This window comes from Daktulosphaira vitifoliae, unplaced genomic scaffold, assembly GCF_025091365.1.
Source record: "Daktulosphaira vitifoliae isolate Bord-2020 unplaced genomic scaffold, ASM2509136v1 Scaffold_4, whole genome shotgun sequence".
NCBI lineage: Eukaryota > Metazoa > Arthropoda > Insecta > Hemiptera > Phylloxeridae > Daktulosphaira > Daktulosphaira vitifoliae.
Window position 1 is genome coordinate 16,772,031 of NW_026099575.1, and position 23,647 is coordinate 16,795,677.

Here is a 23,647-nt window from a genome sequence, read left to right on the forward strand (position 1 = left end):
GATAGGGAAAAAGTGTTGAGCAAAATTATAAAACATATTTATTATTTAGTATGGTTATTGGATAAAGACTATTATGTAGACTTTGGTTGAACACGGAAACTGGTAATAAATTAAACATTGTAAGTGATAAACTACTACTTGATTCTATTTTTTAAATGTATAATTTAGCCAATTCAGACATTTAGCATTTTCCCCTCCTCAATTAATATACAGAATGTTCAGTAAGTAAGCAATCAGGCCAATTGTTACAAACAATGAGAACAATAGAAACTGTTACCTTACTTATTGAACACTATATATATTTTAATAATTTAAGTGAATCTACATATTAATTTCTTTTTAATTTACGAGAAATGGTTTGATTCTTAAAACATGATGAACAAGCAGCGTATAAATAAATTATAGCTAAGTTAAACAAGAAAATTGTCCAAAGGGTTCGGATCTTCAACATTTTTTCAAAATATACACATATTTAAATATATAAACCCAACTAAACTCTATATGTATGAATATATATTTAGGATGATCCCTATTTAATATTATGGATACGGTCCTGACGATGGATAAATTTATTTATGGGACTTGATATAATTTAATATTGTATCAAAAATTAGACTCTTGATGTATACCCACACTCTAAAAAAATTAATAATCAAAACATTTTATTAAAATAATTTTTTAGTTACAATTATTGTAAATCTTTTAACTTCATTTGAAAAATCCAAAGGTTACAAAGATACAATACTCATCTAGATAGTTCTCACCATCAATAAGCCTTTAAAGATTGCTTGTATATCTGATAAGTATTATCTTGGAACCCTTTTTTATCATTAACATATGGTAACAGATAAAAGCTTATAAGTTTATGTTGTTCTTCAACTATTTAACTATTTCTATTAAAATTATTTTAAGTTCTAATTATATGCTGAAACTACTTGATCACTTAAAAAAATATATTTTTTAAATGATGTTGTTGTAAATTGTCTACATTTTCAAAAACTTTATTTATTGAAATAATGCAAAATCTTAACGATCTTCTCGACATTTGATTTACAAAATAAAACATCATTAAATGGATTGTAAATTATTACTAGAATAAACTCAATAATATTCTTAAAAGCATAGTTACTTAAAATTTTAGATGTTGATAAATCATTTTTTTTCTGATGAAAAATTTAGTTGTAGAGGTTCAATTAAATTTTGAAATGGAAGTTTTATATAAAATTTCATAGTTACTAATGTGACTAATTATTTTCTCATTATTTTCTTAATTAACTAAGAAATGTGTCCATATTATTCAATTAAAGACACATGTTGTTTTATAGAAGTCTTATATACTTTTGAAATAAGATATAAAATATTTTTAGAAAACTTAAAGGTGAAAGTTATTAATCTTTTTTTTGTCCTTTAAGATTCTGCGTTTATTATTGTTTGTCATAGATAGTTTTCAAAATATTAATTATAACATTTGGTAAACAAATCAAATAAAAAATAATAATGGATGATATTGATATTTACTTACCTCAAAGAGTTGAAAGTGGAAACAAAAGAATTGAAGAAGACGGTATCAATATTGAATTTAATAATATCTCATTAGCAATAAATAATTGGAATTCATTGATTATCAAAAATTGGAAACTAGGTAATTAGTAGAATTAGTCATGTCATATTAGGGATATTTACTTAGAATTATTTAATATATTATTTTTACAGAAAAAAAAACTATTCTAAAATCTATAAATGGCATTTTCTATAAGAATCAAGCTAGTGTTATTTTAGGATGTTCAGGATCAGGAAAGTCTTCGTTATTGAACATCTTGTCAGGCTTTAGGTTGGTAATAATTTATTTATAAATATATTAAAATGATATTTTACTCTAACCTTTTGAATATAAATAAAAAATATTCTTGTAAACTTGTTACGAACAAAGGTGTATGTATAAGTATTTAGAATAAGCAATTTGGTTACTTTAATTAGTTTTCCTTTGAATAATTTATTTTATTTTAAAAAGGTAGGCTTAAGTTTAAACTAATATTTAATAATGTAAAATACTATATTAGTATAGTTGATATTATTAACTATATTTTAAGAGGGGTTATCATAATAATTTATTATTGACAAAAAATTTGTACTTTGTAACTTAACTTATTTAAGTCCACAAATATAAATTTTAATTTTAATTAGTAAAACTAGGAGGACTTATATAAAACAGCTCTACATCAGTCCTAATAATTTTATTAGTGAATGAGAAGTATCCAACAAAGACATTTGAGGATATCTCATGGAACGAGGGACTAATAGATTTAATTAGTGAAAAAGAGGTATGGAAGACTGTGGAAACAATAAAAAAGAATAAAGCAATTTGACCAGATGAAGTGCTGGTAGAAGTATGGAAAATACAAGACAGTGTTGAAGGATCTTTTTAATAAAATCCTATTAGAAGGAAAAATAGTGTCTATATTTAAAGGTAAAAGAAAACACATAGAAATATAGAAATATTAGAGGCATAAAGCTTATGAGTCATAGTATAAAAAGAAGAAGAAAAAGCTGTGTATGGTATTTATAAATTTAAAGAAAGCGTAAGATAGAGTACTGAGAGAGGTTTTAAAAATGATATTAATGAAAAAAAGAGTTCTAAAATGTACATTAATGTAAAAGAGGATATATATGATGGCACATGTACTAGGGTAGAAACTGAGGACAGAATACAGAAGATTTTAGGGTAAAAGTAGGAGCGTACCAAGGTTATGCTTTAACTTATTTTCTATAGTGATGGATAAAATCACTAAATAAACACAAGGAGAGGCACCATGGTGCATGTTATTTGCTGACAATAAAGTATTAATAAGAGAAAATAGGAAAGAAATTAATCAAAGGCTAGCGATGGATAGAAGGTAAAGGATTAAGAATAAGTAGGAGTAAGATAGAGTATATAGAGTACGACAAAGGAGAACACGAGGTAGGTGAAATGAGGAAATCAGTGATAATATACGAGTGTGGGTAGGTGAAGTAGAAAACATTGTCTGGTCTGTTATGAAATAAGAGGATTCCAATGAAACTGAAGATAAGTTTTATAAGACTGTAGTGAGACCAGCTATGATGTATGGTTCAGAGTATTGGGCGGTTGACATGAAAATAGAGCAGAGCTGTGAAAGTTTAGATGGATGAATGGAGTGACTAGAGAAAATAGGACAAGGAACGAATATATAAGAAGAAGTATAGGTGTAGCATCAATCATGAATAAGATGAGAGAATATAGACTTAGATGGTTATGTTATGAAGAGAGAGGAACAGAAGCTGAAAAACAGATATGGAAAGGAATTTTGAGCTAAAAAAGAAGGATAAGAATAAATATTGTTAATAAAATAATTAGAAATGTATGTAATTATAAAATAGTATATTGATGGGTGACTTACTAATTTTGTAATATAAAATTTTTCACATTAATTAAATTTCTATCTGAAAAGTTATATTTTTTTAGTTTTGTTATATATTAATTAGAACAGATCTTTTGAAAAAAATATGTCATTGATCTTAAAAACAAACTTAATGTACTAATTTAATTTTTAATTATTTTCAAATAGTTATTAATAAGTTATTTAAAGAACTTTTACTATTTAGACATAGTGGTTATGAAGGCCACGTTACTTCAAATGGTGCTCTACGAAATTTATCATCTTTTAGAAAAGTTTCAAGTTATATAATGCAAGAAGATCATTTACAACTATATTTAACAGTTTTGGAATCAATGAAAATTGCTTTGAAATTAAAATATTCAATTATTAAACTTGAAAATAAACAAAATGTGTTTGTTAGTATTTATAAAGTTATTAAGGAACTGTAACTAATTTTAGTTACATTACTATATTTTATAGATAATAATAAATTTTCAAAAATATTTCCACAGTATTTTATTTATTTTTAGGTAGGCAAACTGTTAAGTGATTTATTTCTCTCTGATAGAAAAGATACTTTAGTTTACCAACTGTCTGGTGGTGAGCGAAAAAGATTAATGATTGCTTTAGAATTGATTTGTTCTCCAAAAGTATTGTTTTTTGATGAACCTACTACGTAAATAGTGTTTTTTAAAAGCTAATTATTCACTGTATACAATAATTGTTGAAGTTTATTATAATTATTTTTATGTTTAGAGGATTAGATATTGTTTCTGCAAATAAAATTATAAAAATAATTAGAACTTTAGCTAATTCTGGTAAAACTGTTGTTTGTTCAATTCATCAAGCTACAGCTAATCATTTATTCATGTTTGATTTGGCATATGTTTTAACACCAAATGGCCAATGTATTTACAATGGAGATCCAAAACAAATGGTAAATCATTTTTCAAAAGCTGGATTTCAGTGTCCCAATTATTACAATCCTGCCGACTATGGTTAATATATGAAATTTACTAATATTTGGGCCTGAATTTTCAATTGCATTAACTATTAAAGGAATGTTAATAAAATAAAAAATATATATATATTTATAGATTTTTTTAATGATAATATTGATTTTTTAAATGTTTTTTGGGTCCCTACCTAACATTTTTTTTAAGATCTTATCTCATATAACACTAGTTTATATTAGAAAATTTACAATTAACAGTCATTTATTATTAATATAACATTATTGAAACTTAGTGACTAATACTAAGTATGGTAATTTTATAGAAACAAGAGGTCTTAGCCAATCACATTTAAGTTTGTCATTAAAAATTGTTCCCTAAAAAAATTGATTTTCCTGTTTAAATGCATAAAGTAGATAAAGTAAATATTTTAGAAATAAAATTTTATCAAAAATAATCATTTATTATTATTCAAGTTTATTTTTTCTTTATAATAGTCCATTTAATAGTAATGTTGAAAATTACGGCCTTGCTAAAGAAAATATATATCTAAACTTGTATTTTTATAAAAAAAAAAATAGTGATTGAACTAAGTTTGGGTGAATATGGTGACATTAATGAATTGATACATGAAAATGTATTTAAATACCAAAAAACTGGTAAGAATACTATATTAATATTCAAATAAAAATTGCATATTTTTAGTTGCTAATCTTTAGATTAAATCAATATTTCTTTAACCAATATTCAGGGGTATGTTGTGCTAAAGTGGTCATTCGTGTTGAATTTATTTAATGTTTACATTCAATAAATGGGTCAAGTACACTGACTAATTATGTTCATTTTTTTTATAATTAATTTATTTTCGATAAGGATTCCATGTTTTTTTTTAATTAAAATTATATTTAAAACTAACATACATATTTCAGTATGTGTTTAGTGTTGTTGATGGTAATATTATTCCTGAAGTACATAAACACTGTTTATTAGTTTTAAATATTTAAAATATATTTTTAATTTGAAATAATATTCATAAGTTATTAATTTTTATTATATATCATTTTTTTAAATAGTTTTATCTGATCACTTGGTTTATTTGTCCGCTATAAAAGATAATAATGTATAAACAGAATTTATTATTAAAATTATTTATTTTTTGTTTATCTTCTGAAAAATTTAAATATAATGGAGATGAGTGGTTATTGCAAAGAACTATTCAAATTTAATACTTATTTTCAGAACTATTGAGCTATACATTTTTCAAATAAAAACATCATATAGCTGAATTAAAATTTAATTTAACTTAAATGTTTAACAAATATTAGTTATTCCTTATCTTAATGACATGAAATATAGTTTTGGTGTATATATTAGATAGGTAATAATAGAATAAAAAAGTTAACACAATGGTTTTTTTCAGGACATTGTACTAAAAAATCAATTATTTATGTGAGAGAAAATCAAAGAAAATTCTTGTATGAAGTATTGATAATCATGCATCGAACTATATTAATTACAATGAGAGATCATGTAAGTTGTTAGAAATAATCATTTATTAAGTAACATAATATAAAATTTGTTTTTAGTTCCATGTTAATATTAGATTATTCGTTCATTTCTTACTTGGAACTATGTTTGGAGTTGTTTATTTTGGTTTGGGAAATGATGGAATGTATGTTCGAGATAATGCAGTGTTACTTTTTTTTTGTGTTATGTTTTCAGTGTATGTAGCAGCATTTACTATGTCTGTTAAGTGTAAGTAGACAAAATTTGTTAAGTCTGTTAAGATGAATGACTTGATATCAGTATTGATATTTTGGTCTACCCCAAAAAATAAAAACTCTTCTTGCATGGGTGTTGGTAACATGCTGTTTCCATGTAAGGCAATATAGAAGATAGACCCCTTCCATGATGAATTGTTATTTTAATTATAGACTGTTTAATCCACTACGAAGCAACTATATTTTACTTAAAATATATATACTATAAATATTGTACTTGAATATATAATATAAAGCATTTAATACAGTTATACATTTTGTAATATCATCAGCATTTTTAACAATATCAATATGTAATAATATACACCTAAGTGTCATTTGTCAATAAATAACTTAAAACTTAACTATTTGAGTTTTTCATTTAAAATCAAATGTTTTTGCTTGGATGCCAACAAATTATGCACTTTGAAACACTTTAAATTAACATATTACACTAATAAAACACGATATAATGCAGAAATCTGTGCTGTTCATAGTGTTATTGTATAAATTCAATAGTATGGTAATAAACTGCCATAAATTACCAATAAATATTGTATATTTATCGATCTATGTACTTATTTTTGACTGTTAATTAGTGCTTGCTTTATAGAGGTATTAATGTATATTCCCTATAATACTTGCTGGGACCAAAAATATGTATGTTTCATAAAGGTGAATGTCATTGAAAGTTATATTCTATTTTATACATAATTAAAAAAATAAAATTTCAGTTCCACTTGAGTTTTCAGTAATGCAAAGCGAATATTTTAATCAATGGTATTCTTTAAAATCTTATTATATTTCCATGACGATTGTAGATTTACCCATACAGGTAATATTTTAATATTACTTTTTTTTTGAAATATATTATTTATTTATTATTTCAATAGATAAGTTGTTCTTTATTATTTTGTATTTTAATATATTTATTGTCTGGTCAACCACTTGAGACTTTTAGAGTATTTATGTTTCTCTTGATGTTTATAATGACTGGTTTAATGTCTCAGGCAATAGGAATGCTTGTTAGTACATTTTTTCAAAACTTTACTGTAAGTGCACTCTTTAGTTTTGAATTGTAAAAATATTTAAAAAATGATTCTTTGCAGATTAATTCTGTAGTAGTTGCTCTTATATTATTATTTTGGACAACTTATGCTGGTGGCATGATTCGAATAGCAGATACCCCTGAAATATACAAATGGCTATATGATTATTCATTTATGAAACACTCAATACAAGGAGTATTACATTCAGTTTATGGTTTTAATCGTTCTATACCTTGTTCAAGTGTAGGTATAATTAATTATTAACATTTTTCAACTATACTGACTTCTTTGTTATGTGATAAGATCAGTTTATAAAACAAAACTTGATACATCTGAATCTAAATGAAAAAATAATTTATTTTTTCTTAAAAAATTAGTAAAATGCTGAATCTAACCATTAATAATAGCCACATTAATTAAAATTTGAAGTAATGAACTGGAAAAGGTATCAAATTACAAAAATTTACTTTTAAAAGAGTAAAACCATTTATCTAAATTACGTAAAATTTTGTGTCTTTTGTTTTCAACTTATTTATCGTATATGAAAATTTAGTTAATAATTTTTACCAGATTATAAGATGTGTTTACTATGTTTTCCATAAAAAAATGATTTTTGTTTGACTTAGTACTTTCCCATTTCATTGCCTCAATTATTGTTTTGTTAATGGTATACAAGTGATCCGCTTATCATAAACCACTCAGTTACTCTCAAAATAAATACAATATACCAGTACTTCGAAAGTTAGTAACATTTTTATATGTGAAAGAGGAGTGGCAGCTGTGAAATTTCTAATGATAAAATTAGCAGCATTCACATTTTACCTCAGATCATTACTTTAAATTGTTAATAACTTCTGAAATACTGATTCAAAAGTTATTATCAAGCCATCATTTAGTTAATAATAAAGAATTTCTTTCCTATTTATAAGCTAATTAAATATATTTAAAATAAAATTTATATACCTTTAAGTTACAAGAGATAATACTAAAAAGTAATTAATTGCAGATAAAAATCAATTAATGTATACAACTAGACATACCTAACATTTTTTGTCAACATAGTATATATTTTGTGAGTAATTAAGTGGTTTATAATAAATGGATCATTCTGTATAAAAGAGATAAAAAATCAGATTACTTCAAAAATATGATGGTCATGTATTTACAAATACATAACATATTGTTCAAGTATTTATTTATTTTTTAATTATCCTAGATATTTTGTTTATATGGATCACCAAAGTTCATGCTACAAGTTCTTGGAATGAGTGAGAATATATATTGGATTAATTTTAGTTTTATTGTTATCATATATATTATTTTAAAAATATGTATTTATTTTTCTATTAAGTATAAATTGTCCAGTAATAAATAAATAGCCTTAATATAATTCTATAACATATAAATATTATATTTTATTGCTACATGTATTAACATTCATGAAAAAATGGTTGTGCTCCTGAGTAAAGACAAGGTAGCCAGAGAGCCATGCCATCCATTAATTATAACGTTTATCTTGAAAATTAAAAAATGAGCAAAAAAGGTCCAAAATATATAGTTTATACATTTTTTTGTAAAAAAAAAAAATGTCCGTTCCACAAAAATCCTAGCTATGCCATTGTATCTTACTAATTCTAATAAGTGATACTCAAAAATGTATAAAATGCATCAAAAATTTTGAAATATATTACTATTTTGTTCAGTTAAATAATTTAAAAATTATTCGTTTGCAAATTCTTATATAAAATCAAAGGAAATAAATTTCTTTCATTAGTTCCATAAAAATGGAAAACTGATAGAGTAGGGGGGTTGTGAATGTTAACATTTATCAGTGTATATGTGCAATTGATTAAGATATGGACAATATTAGTGAATATCACTGTTGAGTGAGAGCATTTACTGGACTAAGGTCTTTCACTATAACATATATATATTACAAAATAATCTACTTAATTTCATTTTGGGTAAATAATAAGCTTTATATCCAGTTATTTATTAAATATCCTTCAAGACCAACCCATAGTAGAGCCTATACAAATCTTAGTAGCTTATAAGTATTAACAGTATTAATAAGAATAAAATTACTGATTATTTAAAAAAAAATTCTTTAAAAATAGTTTCAATAGTTATCATTAATGTTTATGTTTTTAGCTTTTTTTAATTAAATGAAATATTTTTAATTATAAACAATTTATATTAATAAAATATATATTTATTCAAGTAGTGATGTATTATAATGGATAATTATGTTAATTTTTTTTTAATTAGTTTTAAAAATATATAGTTATAATAAAGCTAAATAAAACAGATTTTTCTTAAAAGTGAATATTTTTCAAGAATTGTATTTTTTCTATAATTTTAGATAAAGAAAGTTCCTAATGTCGGACAATAATATAGTGATTTAATATTTCTACTAATAAAAGGTTTCCATACTTAAAAAATATTTTCTCTAGTATTTTATTGTGACATAGTTTAAATGTTTAAATTCTATTAAGTCTTCTTCTTCCTCGCCTTAATCTCAACTACTTGGGGTTTTTATTTAATTCATATTTTTAGATTCAAGAACTAACAATTGGCCATTGGTACAAGGTATAACTTCAACATTAACGTGTGTTGCAATTTATTTATATTTAGTTTTATATTTAGGATCCAAATTTATGGAAAATAGAAAACCGTTTAAAATAATGCCAATTATTAAGGTTTATAATGTATTGCAATTGATAGCATGTATTACAATATTTTGCATGGTAAGTTTATTAAATTAGTTTTATATGTAATATATATTAAGAAGCTCTTATAAACGTTCATTGATCGTACACTCTAACTTTTTTCGTTATTATATGAAAGTCATTTGGGTAAAATTTGATTTTGATAACTTTCCCCCTTCAAGTGTCGAATCGGGGTTGAAAATTCGCTCAAAAGTGTAATTTTTCAGTTTTTGATCATTATTTCTAAAATTAAAACACTTAGCGTAAAAATGTATAGAATATAAATAATAAATTTTAATATTTTCTTTAAAAAACATATTTACAAAAATTTTCTAAAATTATTTTTACTTACTCAAAAAATTAAAATAAAATACCTAGCACAGGGGGGTCGCGGCACAGAGGTGACGTGGCGTAGTTGGATCAAGTATAATGATATCTGACAGTGATTAAAATCATTATCAAAAAAAAAATACTTCGATGCAAATCTTTAGATAGTGTTTAATTTTAAAAAATTGGTGAATTATACCAAAAGCTGTATGATCTGCTATTTTCTTATTATTATCTTGATTAAGATAAAGTATGTCGAATGAAAAATAGATTATTAAAAAATATTATTTCTCATAAAAAAATACTTTTCAATAAGTTGTAGCATTATAAAGTTAAACATGTAAAAAATAAAATTGAGAATTTTCACACAAAAATAGCATTTGGTAGCCATCTTCGCTATGAAGACAAAATAAAGTCCAACATTTTTTAGCTTCGATGCGAAGCTGAGAAGGTATTAATTTTACTATGATGTGTTTATTTTTTTTTTTTTTTTGTGTCTGTTACCACTTTTTCTCAGCTCTCGCCGAACGGATTTCTTTCAACGATACGTCAAAAGATCACAAATCGTATCTAGTCGAAGACATTACCCTCAAAAATTAAAAAAAATTCCCTCGTTCCCCGTAAACTGGGGAAATCCCCCAAAAAATTACAAATTTAAAAATCACTAATTTTCGATATTTTTTCAATTTTTTTTACTAAAAACTGCCGTAACTTTTTCAAAAATGAACATATCAATATAATTTTTTTTTATATAGATGCTTGATGTCTTTACCTATCATTTGGTATATTTTTTTTGTAAATCTGACACTTAACCTGCCCACAGGGGGGGATTTAAAATGACAACTTTTTCACAAAAAATTAACTTTTTCAACTTAACTTTTGAAAATGTTCCGGAAGGTCTGACACTTTTATATATATCTTAAATTAAAGCTAATGTAATGTACTTTAATTTGAAAAAAAAAAATTTGACCTCTGGACTTGTCTTCACGGCAAAAATGGCTACTGAATGCTATTTTCGTGTGAAAATTCTCGATTTTATTATTTATATTATATTTAACTTTTTAATGCTATAACTTATTGAAATTTTTTTTTAGTTAAAGTAAATCATTAAAATTAATTCAGTTCTGGATATTTCAATTGTAAAATCTTTTTAAATACCAAAAGTTACTTAGAAATGATTACTATGATTCCTATTTAAGTGTTCTATTATGATAAAAATGCAAAAAAATAATGAGTTTTTCTGACAAATATACTGTAAATAGTAATTATAAAATTTCCTGATTGCATATTAATCTTATAAATAACATTGTTGATGTCAATTTANAATTATAAAATTTCCTGATTGCATATTAATCTTATAAATAGCATTGTTGATGTCAATTTCAAATTTGTAATTGAGCTAAAAGTTATGGTAACATATTCAATTTTTTTTGCTATAAACTTTCACAAAAATTTTTCATCAACTTAAAGAACCAAAAAAATAGGTTAAAAATAAAAATTTGGACTGTTATTTTTAGCATATTAAAAATCAAATTAGTAATAATTTGAAAAAAAAATGTTTTTCTTTTAATTATTATTTTATATGTAATTAGTAATAATATAAAAAATTAGAAGTGATAGAAAAGGTCTAATTGCAGATTTGAAATCAACGCGAAAAGTTGATTTAGATAAGTATATTTTTGCTTCTGATGAAAGTTCCTTTTAGTCCAGTGCATTTATTTATAAGAACAAACATTTTTTATTGAAAAGTATTGCATCAAGCCCTTTAAATTTTTATACGCGTTAAAAGTATATAAATATACAACTACTTTATTATTTTTATAATTTCTTCGTATAAATTACAATATTAAATTATTGAATATTAATTTCATACTAAATTTAAAAACTATAATTAGTATTTATTCATATATTATATTTTAAAATCAAAGAACTACTAATCAGGATATAATTAAAGAAATAAGAGTTGATGTTGCTTTTGGAATAATCCACCAATTTCTCTAAATGAAACACTATCTACAGATTTACATCGAAGCGTTTCTTATGATAGTGATTTTAAACACTGTCAGATATCATTTATACTTGTCCCATCTATGCCTCGTTCACACTGTGCTTCGACCCCACAGTGCTACCGTTTTTATATTACGTAGATTTAATTTTATTGAGTCTTTGGAAAAATCAGAATATATTTTTTTTTGACGTCTTCATATCTCATGGTAAAATAAAATAAAAATTATGAAAAAAATGTCTATATAAAGTACTTTTAATATGAAATAGCACATACTACAGAATTTTTCGAAACAAATGCTCATTCAACTTCAAAGATTTGTCTAAATACTTGTTGCCACAACGTGCTATAGTTCAATAAGAATTATAAATAAGTTTTTACTTTTAGTTATAAGCAATATTTCAATAAAAGTTAATACATCGCTCTACTATAATTTAATTTACAAAATTTTTTTATATTATATTATTCATAATCGTTTTTGATCATGTTATTCTGTTACAAAAAATATAGTTTTTGATAAATAGAATTTTTCATGTGTAAAGAACACTATTTGAATTAGTTTTAATCCAAATAATTCAAATATCTACTGCTTTTGTATTTTATTTTAATGTCAACAACAAAAAGTCAAATAAACTACAGTCTCTAGAAAATTTCATACTTCAATACTCCCGAACACTATTAAAAACAATGTTAATAACATATCTTGTTTGAAGAGACCTACACTAATTAATAAGAAATATTTAGTTGAAAATAACACCCTCACAGCTTTATGTAAATACGTTTTTTTACTCAAATCATAGAAAAAAATAACATAATATTTAAGCTAGTGAAATAACAATAAAAAATTTAAATAAAACGATAAATTTAAATAAAATTTAATTAGTAAAAGTAATAAAATCAAACTATAACTATAATATTAACAATAACGATGATTATATATGTAGTTATTATAGTTATAGTTTAATGAAAATATATGACGAATAGTATATAAAATATTTATGCATTTAAATCTATTCGCTAGTTTTAAATAAAAGTACTAAAATAATCATTAAACAATAAATAAAATCGTGAATAAAATTCAATGGACTAGCAAACAGGGTCGACACTAAAAATAATTGTAGGAAGGTGTATATTATAAAGAGTGTTTAGTAAGTAAGGAAACGGATTTCTATTGTTCTCATTTTTATAACAAATGACCTGTTTCCTAAATGAACACTCTCTATCGTTTTTTCTAATTATAAAAATTAAATAAATTTTTATTATTAAATAACTTTTTTATTTTAATTTTAAAATATCTAGAAAAAGAAATTAAAATATGGGATTGGTTGAGTATTAAATTCCTCCTAAAATTTTTTATAACGCCGACCAATACAATATAAAATATGGAAGATATTAAATTAATAGATTTTTCTAAGTCTTAACTAAAAATTTATAATTATAGTAAAATATGTTATTTACAGTTCTTAAATTTCTAAACATCAATAAAAATAGTTAAAATATTCATTTTACACTTAATTTAAAAGTTATAACAAAAAAAAAACATATAATATTCTAATAGAGCATACTAAAGTTTATCTGCATGTAGTACGTGTAAAATATTGAAAATGTTTAATATGACAGTAATTTATCATTTATTAATGGTTACCACACACAGATAGATATGTAATGCCTAGTTGACACAATAAAGTCGTGGAATCAACCAAAATTTACTTTATGATTAGAAAGATATTTTTTTAAATATTTCTTTATTTACAATTCAGGAGAATTAGATTTTCTTTTTATATATTTAGAGAAATAGTCGGGTCTCCAGCATTTACAACTCCCAGGAACCAAAAACCAATCATAGTAAAGTCTCACCTAAAAAATATATTTAAAATATATACAAATTTTACTATACTTTTCTTATACTAACTTAAAGTTAGTATTCTAGTTAGTAATACCTGAAAACAACCAAGTTCGTCTATACCATCGCAATGAGACTTTTTCTTTAGTATTGTATTTGATCCTTGTGAAGACGATGCACTGTTGTCTCCCACACTTTGAGTAGTGCGCTTTTGTAAATATTGTTGGAAATTCTGAAAATCTTGAACGGGAGGAGGTTCATCAGAATTTCTATGCAAACCTTGGGTTGGGGAACTCATTGATGGCGATCGTCGTACATTATTAGAAACAGATGGTAAATATGTGTCTGGGTAATAAACTTCTGCTACAAGTAAACTGACCCATCTTGGGGATGACAAACATCCCCCGTCAATATAATGACATTTTGATTGTCTAAAAAATTATTATTAGATCGTTAATTCATGTTAAATGTATGATTAATTAAACTAATCATTTTAACTTCTGAAACAACAGGTAAGCTCTAACACTATGACATAAACCTGGAACATTGATAATATGTGGGAACCTAGTTTAACTTAAACAAAAACACAGGCCTTAAATTATTACTTGATTAGCAAAAAAAACTGTAGCGCATTGGGGTTACGGCACAGCCTGGAAGTGGGAAAATTGTGACAAGTATATATTCTATGTCAATTAAATTTATATAATATTTTATAAAAATCACTATACTTCCTTGAAAGGTATTTAAGAATAAAATAAAATACAAAACTGAGAAAATTAACAAAAAAATAGCATATTTTATAGTACGATAACCATGAAGACAATCTATAGTTGGAATTTTATTTTTTTCATAACAAAGTATATTACATAAGTTTTAGTTTAAGATATATATATATATAAGTATCAGTATTTCCGGAACAATTCCAAAAGTTAAGATGAAAAAGTTAATTTTTTGTGGAAAAGTTTCTATTTTGAAACCCTCTGTGGTCAGGTAAAGGGTTAAATTTTCTCAAAAAATATACCTAATGGTAGGTAAATATGTAAGGTATCTATGAAAAAAAATTATGTTGATTTATTCATTTTTAAAAAGGATATAGCAATTTTAAGAAAAATATCGAAAATTACCAATTTTAAAAATTGTAATTTTTTGTTGGATTTCCCTCATTTACGGAGAACGAGGGTAGTTTTTTCAATTTTTGAGGATAATGTCTTTGACTAGATACAATTTGTGGTCTTTTGACGTATCGTTGAACGAAATCGGGTCAGTGAGAGCTAAGAAAAAGTGCTAACAATCACAAAAAAAAACTCAGGAAAATAAAATTTTTAAAAAATTATTTGTTATGCCACTTATTTTTTTTATTTAAGTACTAACTCTAAACAGATATAGAAATGTAATATCTACTTACGTGCATTTCGTAACTTCAACAGTTTGTGTAAAATATCCTTCGTATGGTATTTGTACTACATATCGCCACATTCCTTGATAATTTCGTGCAAACACTGGTGTAGCATATTCAACTTTTGCTGGACAAGGTGTTGGTGGACCATCCATGATTGCTTGAGGTACGTTACCAGTGTCTCGAGTTCTGTACTCTAACTGTTCAGTTCGTCGTTGAGCTAACAACCCAGACAAAGCCTGTCCTTGGATAGCTTTGTATAACAAGCACAATCTAAGATATAAAAATAATTCGTATAAGAATTTTTCAAAAGTATTAAACTCATACATGTCTAACTCTAAACTAGATCTAGAGAAACCATAAGTTATAGTATTAAAATTTTTGTTGAGAAATTTTTTCTAATATTATTATTTATACTACAGGCTAATTAAAGGATAGCTTATAAAAATAAATAGCTTCTTCTACCGAGTATTTTTGTGTTAGCTAAGCTTTAAGTTATTATTTTATTATTATTAATTCTTAATTATTTATATGTATATTTATTAGCTTAACGGAATTCAGAAATTTCAATATTCGCCAAATCGGATTTTTTTTGATATATTGTATTGTATAAACTTATCAGATCTTTTTTCTTAAGTTTTTTATTACTGCCTTAAACATAAAACCGAATTATGTTAAAGGCAGCCTTTAACATAATTAAATAATAATGTCAATTCATTATAAATTGACTAATTGAATATTTTAGAACTTTGAATTATTTATAGTTATTTTGCTTTGAAATATTTTATAATAGTTATTTTAATCTCTGATGAAATTCAATCTTTATTAAATTACAACTGTACTGTGTTTAATAGCTATTTGTTTAGGACTCTCCCTTAATTCACTCATTCTTTTAATAATTAATAAATAATATTGTTAATTTACACTCCGCTGCTATTATCACAGAATTTCCTCGAGTGCCTAGTACTGTTTTTTGATTGAATATTTTCGTTATCTTCATCCATATTCACGTCGTCTAAAGAACTCGATCTTGCTCTTCGTCGAAAAGGCTTACCTCTAAACAAATTATGATCAACAAGTTTACTTAATTTTTACTTTGGCTAACATTTGAAATATGTTTTTTTATGGCAATAAGTTTAAACTTACTGTAAATATTTTTGTGTTGTAGTACTACTACTGTGGTAATAAGTTTCAGGTGGTACATATTTTGCTACTTTTGGTATCGTTTCATCAGCCTTCAGGATTGGTAAAGTTTTACTAAAAAACTCCAACGTCTTATTCTTCACGAGTTCACTGTTATAATATATACAGGAAAGTTTAATATTTATAATTCATCTAACAATTTGAAAAAGACTCGAATATAAAGGATAATCAGTAGAATACTTACAATGGATATGGTGAGCCTAGCACATTTTGTTTCATTGGATTTAATGGTAGAAATCCTTTATTAAGATCGCCACACAAGTTATTTAAAGTTTTAGCCGATGGATTTTTATTAACTCCTAATATAACAAATTTAATTATTTAAAAAAACAGTTATAAATTTTAGGTTAGCCAAACTCTCACTTATTCATTAATGAGAGCTTGACCGCTGAGACCCTCAAATTTCCATTAAAGGATCGGAGTAGACTTTGCGTCCACACTTTTCTAAATTATTTTGTTCAACAATTGTTTCTCTTTTTTTAGTCAGTTATATTAAAATTTAAAATAACAGTATACTATTCTTTTATAATATTGAAACATATAATATGTTTATAGAGTGTCCCGCCGTAATTTATTGATTTTAACATTAATTTATGTAGTCAAATTAGTAAATCACGATGGGAAATTCTGTGTAATGTATGTAATATGTTATATTTTGAGACTAATATATTATAGTAGTTTCAATTATAAGTTGTTATTTTGTTAAATATTAATCAAAATTATTTTGTTACCTGGGCATAATTTTGTCGATTTAAAATAAGGAGGAGGTCGGACTTGTGGTGGCTCCATTCGCGAAGCTTCAATAAAAGCATAATACCCTTCTGACGGTTCTTGACCGGAATTATCTGAATCTGTTGGCGAGTGTGATTGAAGTTGATGAACCACAGCATCATATCTTGATATTTGAGAAATAGTTACAAAACAAAACTGTGAAGGTAATCAAAAATATAAATTAACCAAATATTATAGTCAATTAAAAAAAATAATAAATCGACTTTGCTATGCTATAACAATGATCACATATATTTAAATCTGACAATAAATCAATAAAGTGAGAGTCTAGTCTACTATTAATGTTTCATCAAAATTCCGAAATAAAAATATAGTCATCTATGAATATAGAAATTATGACATTACAACACTATAGACATTATGACCATAGAAAAAATACTAAAAAAGATTATAACGTGTTATTTTAACACGTCATAATTTTAACACAATTTTGACGTGTATTGGTTACTATAAATATTAGAAGAGCACTGTAAATATATTTTATTTTGAATTTTTTGATAAAAAATTTTATACCTAAAATATACTCCACAATATAAGATATTAATTCACCTATATAGGTGACCAAAACATAATTTTTATTATTTTACCTGTTAAATGGTAACCTTATAGTTTTAAATTAATCTTCATATTTTACAAGTTTTAAACATAAAATGGATAATTCAATATTTTTGTGTTTGCTTTTTCTAGTAGAAAAACATGTTGTTATTAGTACTTATAATACTCCATAATAATAACGGATTTGTGAAGTATAGCAAAATACTACATTGGTCATCGTTACATTATCGTAAGCATTATCATGTATCCACAATTACTCAATAGCTATTCAATCCAAAGACCTACTTTTCTTTTGTAACAAAACTAGAAAATAAATTAATTTGATAAAAGATGGGATTTTTCTTTATGACTACGAGAGAGGATAATTCAAATAAAAGAATTGAAATGTAATTTTGTGCAAAAAATATTTTTCTGAATCGCGTTAAAATGAAATTAAATATTTTAATGGTTATTATACCATGACAGTTAAATCATGACCGCAACTATAAGACTAGGTCAATAAGAAGATACTACCAACCGTTAATGTATATAGGCAAAAAATCTACTTTTAAAAAAATAACTAATTTAAAGCATTTATGTACAATGCCAGTTTCATTTTTTTTTTTCAAATTATCATAATTTGCATTTTCATATTCAAAAAAAATATTAATCGTCTATTGTTTGACTAATATATTTATTAAATAATACAAGAAAAATAAATAAAAATAAACCTAATAACTAACGTAGATATTATATACTTGTATTGTTCAGATATTAATTAAGAAATCATAATACTATAATTATCTTGTGATTTTTGAGTTAAATCAACTATAACGTGAACTTTTTGATTATTAAGCACCAAAAAACAATGAATTTTCCATTTTATTGTTTACTGAAACTATTTATTTAATAAACAAAAATAAAAATGGCAAAAAGAATAAATAATACTGAAAAAAAATTATTACAATTTTATATCTTTTTTAGAAAATGATCATCTTGAACTAAAAGTTGAGACAAAAAAATTTATCTCAACTTTTATAACTTTATTATACAAAATAAATTATTTTTATTATTATTTCAAAGATTAATTAAGTATTATCATACAAACAATGTATGTAATTGATATAGTAAATTATATAAATTAATATTTTCTAATAACCGCTTTGTTTTATTTTATTTATAAAATAAATTTTAAAATAAATCAATAATTTAAATAAGCGAAGTTTTATTTATATGTGCTAGCGCTTAAGTCTTTTTATAATTATGATTATACCACTTTTTGATGGTGTTTTACGCTAAGCATTAAAAAATCATTATATATGGACAAGTGAAGTAAATGGAAACAAATGAGGTAATTGTAAATACATTTTTAAAGGAGATACATAAGTGTTTATTTTTTATTTATACTTATAAAAATAACTGTATACATGCGAATTAAAATTATTTTATCTAAAGTAATATCAACTAAATATTCTAAGAGTAATAATGAATTTCTTATTATCCAATTAATTTACATTCTTCCACTTTACCCTATTTAATAACACTCAATTTAATTTTTTTAGATATTAGCAGTATAATCAAAAATTTTTATAACTCAAATATCAGTTAATAATCTATAATATCGTTGGATTATAAAAACTTATGGAAATAATTAACAAATACAACAAATTAATTGATAAAATACATAATTAATGGTAAAGCTTAAAAAAACAGTGTGTACTTACTAAGTATTTTGATAATATCAAAGTCATAACGTCGTGATTTTCGTGTTAAGCACATTGACCTGGTGATACATTCGAGTCTAACACTCTACTGACCTAGACTGAGCCCCTCCGAACTTGAATTGTGAATCCTTCGTTCCTCTTTTAACATTGGCCATTGCACTTCCCAAGAATAATACTACGCTGCGTACCAAGTGAACGTAAACATCAAAAACTATTGAATATTTAACACGTTATAATACTTGATTGAGACTAATTCACCTTAAAATTATCACATTTCAAATTAACTAAATTTTAAATATTATCAGGTTATTTAGATATTTTATTTATTCAGTTATAAAATGAGGTATGTCCAAGAAATTTTTTTTTTTTAATTTTACTTATCTAGTTGTTGAATCTTCCTAAGACTGCTGATGGGCTGTACTCTTAACCTGCACCCCACGCCATGGACTCCTTGTTTGGGTCCCACACTAAAGTACTTGAAAAATCCTAAGTTTTCTTTACAAGAATTTACATATATTACAATTGTATTTTAAATTTTTATATGACAATATTATATTACTCCTTAATGAAATAAAATACAAAACACTTGTACAATATAAACTATTATAATAAAAATAAATAATGTTCTATAGAATAATAAAAAAATTATACGTAGTTTATGTGAGGTACTGGTAAATATAATAGGTAAAAATACTTTGTGTATGTTAACATTTTGAAATGAGAGAGGTTACTAATTTACGAAAGGGTAATTGCTTTAATGCAGAAAAAAGTATATTTTTTCCTAGTTTTGTGACAAATATAACTATTAATTGCATTAAAATCAAAATTCAATTAAACTCGAAATTGTATTAATAATCATACAAAAAATTCATTAGTATGTTCACACAAAACCAATATATATTTCCAATAAACCTACTGTTATTAGGCGTTGTTTGAAGAATTCATCAGATTGATAAATTTTTTTATTTAGTTAATTGCTACACAATATATAAAAAAAATTATTATTTTCAGCCATAAAAAGGATTATTTCATTTATAGAAGATAAGTTAATAATCAAACAATAGTTTTAACAATAACCATTAATAATACATTTATTGTATTTTTAATGTATACACTAACTTAATATTTATGTATAATTTAAATAATATTGTTATATATTTAATTATACACATGTACGCATTGCATTCAACATTCCTATATATTGACCTAGATGCGATGTAGGAAGTATCATGAATAGCTAAGGTAATGACCCGATTCTCTTTTTTAACTGACACTAGTTCAACGGGTTGGGTTTATACTTTGTAGATATAAACAAGCATTACTGTTGTAATGAACAGATGTCATATAGTTTTTTTTCTGTTTATTATAATCAATAAAGCATTCAATATAAGGGAAAAAATCATAGTATTGTAGATAATTAATAAAATATCCGGTTTATATTTTATATACTTAAATCTTAATTTTCTTATTTTTGGTATGTATATAAATATATTGTACTAGAATTATAAATGTTATTTTTTATATATATCCTTTTTTGCCAAAAAGTACATTAAATAAAAAATCTTACTATATCAATATTTAACCCTTTAAAATTTTCTCTGATAATTCAAAGATTTTAAAATATGTTTTTATAAAATATATTGATTAAATTAAATTCTTTTTTTATTGGACTAAAAGAAAATGGTTCATAGTATCATAATAGGAACATAAATATTATCTTTATCGTTGTATCTATAGTGATTCATGTTGTTTCTCGAATGCCTTTTTAGCTATGATGCCAAGTTGAGATGAAATTAAATTTACCATTTATTATTATTATTATATTTGTCATTACTTTTTTCAACTCTCACTTTACAGATTTTTTCAATGATTTGTCAATAAATCACAAATCTTATCTAGTTAAAACACTAGTGTACGTAAGGGGGGATTTCGGGGGTTGAAACCCCTCAAAATTTATAACCTAAGCGACAATTTTGGGCGATAAATAATAAGTAATAACAATAAAAAATATCATATCTGACAATAAAGTAATCGAAAACAGGAATTTTTGTGAGCGAACAATATGGGCAGTGTCACATCTAATTTTCTTTAAATTTTAAACCCCCCCTAAATTTAATTTCTGTGAGTTAAAGTAATTACCCTCACAAAATAAAATTTTTCCATTATTCCCCGTAAATGAAAGAAATCGCCCCCAAAAAGATACTATATTTAAAATTGGTAAATTTCTACATTTTTAAATTTTTTTAAAAATGGAAGAATCAGTTAACCGCCTAACGGTAGGGATTTTAAATAGTAGCTTTTGCATGAAAATAGTAATAATATGGTTGTAAGTGGTGAAGTACCCCATTTAACCTTGCCTCTTTTATAAAAAAGATATTTAAATAAACATTTAAGTGTTAGTTATAATTATTTTGCAATTTTCGATGTCAATCCAAAGAGGGTATAAAGAAAAGGGGTTGCTATTTCAAAAGAAAAAAAAATACATGTATATATGTTCTAGTTATCGTAGTTTATGAGAAATTAAAATTTCAATTTTATGATTGAAATAATAATGATTCAGCAAATATCAGAATAATCCAATAAAAATATTGAACATTTGGTTTTTTTTTTTTATAAATCCATACTTACAGTTTTGATACACGTTTTCAATTGAAATAATGAAATATACAGCTACTTTAAAAATGTTTATAATTTCTCCATGAAAATTTTAGTACAAAGTATTGAATATTAACTTCAAACTAAATTTAATTTTTAAATTTGTATTTATTCATGTATTATACGTGTATTGTATGATGTACATTATGTACATCATAAAACTAGTAACCAGGATATAATTAGGGAAACAAAAAAAGATGATGCAGCTTTTGCAATAATTCATCTATTCCTATTTAAAAATTTAATACTATCTACAAATTTGCATTGGAGCGTTTTTAGCTTCGATTCGAAGCTAAGAAGGTATTAATTTTTTTATGGTGTGTTTTTTTTTGTGTCTGATACCACTCATTCTCAGCTATCACTGGACCGATTCTGATAAACAATACATAAAAAGAGTTAATAATAATAATATCTTTTTCTTTTTCCTCGCCTTATTTTCAGTTACTTGGGATCAGCAACCCTTATCCTAAACATCTACTTGACACGATCTCCCACATCATCTACAAACACATCAACAGTCCTCTTACCGCATTCAATAACATTCATCTATATAGCTGTTCTTACATTTTCCTATTCTATTTTCCTCATAACATGACCAAACCATCGAGCTTATTTTTAACAATATAATAAAATAATAACGTTTATAAGCGGTTATGTAAATGCTTATGAATAAATGCTTAGATAACACAAAAATACTCGGTAGAAGAAGCTATTTATTTTTATAAGCTATCCTTTAATTAGCCTGTAGTATAAATAATAATATTAGAAAAAATTTCTCAACAAAAATTTTAATACTATAACTTATGGTTTCTCTAGATCTAGTTTAGAGTTAGACATGTATGAGTTTAATACTTTTGAAAAATTCTTATACGAATTATTTTTATATCTTAGATTGTGCTTGTTATACAAAGCTATCCAAGGACAGGCTTTGTCTGGGTTGTTAGCTCAACGACGAACTGAACAGTTAGAGTACAGAACTCAAGACACTGGTAACGTACCTCAAGCAATCATGGATGGTCCACCAACACCTTGTCCAGCAAAAGTTGAATATGCTACACCAGTGTTTGCACGAAATTATCAAGGAATGTGGCGATATGTAGTACAAATACCATACGAAGGATATTTTACACAAACTGTTGAAGTTACGAAATGCACGTAAGTAGATATTACATTTCTATATCTGTTTAGAGTTAGTACTTAAATAAAAAAAATAAGTGGCATAACAAATAATTTTTTAAAAACTTTATTTTCCTGAGCTTTTTTTTGTGATTGTTAGCACTTTTTCTTAGCTCTCACTGAACCG

The 23,647-nt window shown here is 24.6% G+C and overlaps 2 protein-coding genes and 1 long non-coding RNA gene across 7 annotated transcripts; 1 reads left to right on the forward strand and 2 right to left on the reverse strand.

Moving 5' to 3' along the window:
- LOC126905741 (ATP-binding cassette subfamily G member 4-like) lies at positions 1 to 23,507 on the forward strand. 5 transcript variants are annotated; one of them, XM_050685745.1, is made up of 16 exons: positions 1 to 119; positions 1,441 to 1,642; positions 1,714 to 1,831; positions 3,622 to 3,811; positions 3,926 to 4,071; positions 4,152 to 4,393; positions 4,930 to 5,007; positions 5,769 to 5,878; positions 5,935 to 6,103; positions 6,843 to 6,943; positions 7,002 to 7,160; positions 7,218 to 7,400; positions 8,374 to 8,425; positions 9,714 to 9,746; positions 9,804 to 9,904; positions 23,236 to 23,507. In XM_050685745.1, exons 2-16 carry the CDS (start codon positions 1,498 to 1,500, stop codon positions 23,302 to 23,304), a joined length of 1,896 nt encoding a protein of 631 aa, XP_050541702.1. In that variant the 5' UTR covers positions 1 to 119; positions 1,441 to 1,497; the 3' UTR covers positions 23,305 to 23,507. The 5 variants fall into 5 exon arrangements, with proteins under 5 accessions (XP_050541702.1, XP_050541701.1, XP_050541703.1 ...); XM_050685744.1 differs by lacking the exon at positions 1 to 119 and adding an exon at positions 1,162 to 1,378; XM_050685746.1 differs by lacking the exon at positions 1 to 119 and adding an exon at positions 1,162 to 1,378 and having other exon boundaries at positions 1,445 to 1,642.
- On the reverse strand, positions 7,218 to 8,188 carry LOC126905743 (uncharacterized). The gene is made up of 3 exons (XR_007704097.1): positions 7,725 to 8,188; positions 7,360 to 7,495; positions 7,218 to 7,296 (listed from the first exon to the last, which is right to left on the reverse strand). It is a non-coding gene; the product is annotated as an uncharacterized LOC126905743 (long non-coding RNA).
- Positions 12,784 to 19,929, reverse strand: LOC126905742 (uncharacterized). Its single transcript, XM_050685749.1, has 8 exons — positions 19,690 to 19,929; positions 17,371 to 17,566; positions 16,824 to 16,938; positions 16,583 to 16,729; positions 16,361 to 16,492; positions 15,446 to 15,709; positions 14,138 to 14,471; positions 12,784 to 14,054 (listed from the first exon to the last, which is right to left on the reverse strand). Exons 1-8 carry the CDS (start codon positions 19,714 to 19,716, stop codon positions 13,947 to 13,949), a joined length of 1,323 nt encoding a protein of 440 aa, XP_050541706.1. The 5' UTR covers positions 19,717 to 19,929; the 3' UTR covers positions 12,784 to 13,946.
- Positions 23,508 to 23,647: the final 140 nt, after the last annotated feature.

Excerpts from the sequence above, each read along its gene's own strand:
- LOC126905741 (XM_050685745.1), top strand. The coding sequence starts at position 1,498 with ATGGATGATATTGATATTTACTTACCTCAAAGAGTTGAAAGTGGAAAC. Across the intron at positions 5,008-5,768 it reads ATTTAAATACCAAAAAACTG|GACATTGTACTAAAAAATCA; the intron begins GTAAGAATACTA and ends GGTTTTTTTCAG. Across the intron at positions 7,161-7,217 it reads CATTTTTTCAAAACTTTACT|ATTAATTCTGTAGTAGTTGC; the intron begins GTAAGTGCACTC and ends GATTCTTTGCAG.
- LOC126905742 (XM_050685749.1), bottom strand. The coding sequence starts at position 19,716 with ATGACTTTGATATTATCAAAATACTTA. Across the intron at positions 16,730-16,823 it reads CTAGGCTCACCATATCCATT|TGAACTCGTGAAGAATAAGA; the intron begins GTAAGTATTCTA and ends ATATTATAACAG. Across the intron at positions 16,493-16,582 it reads ACAACACAAAAATATTTACA|AGGTAAGCCTTTTCGACGAA; the intron begins GTAAGTTTAAAC and ends TAATTTGTTTAG.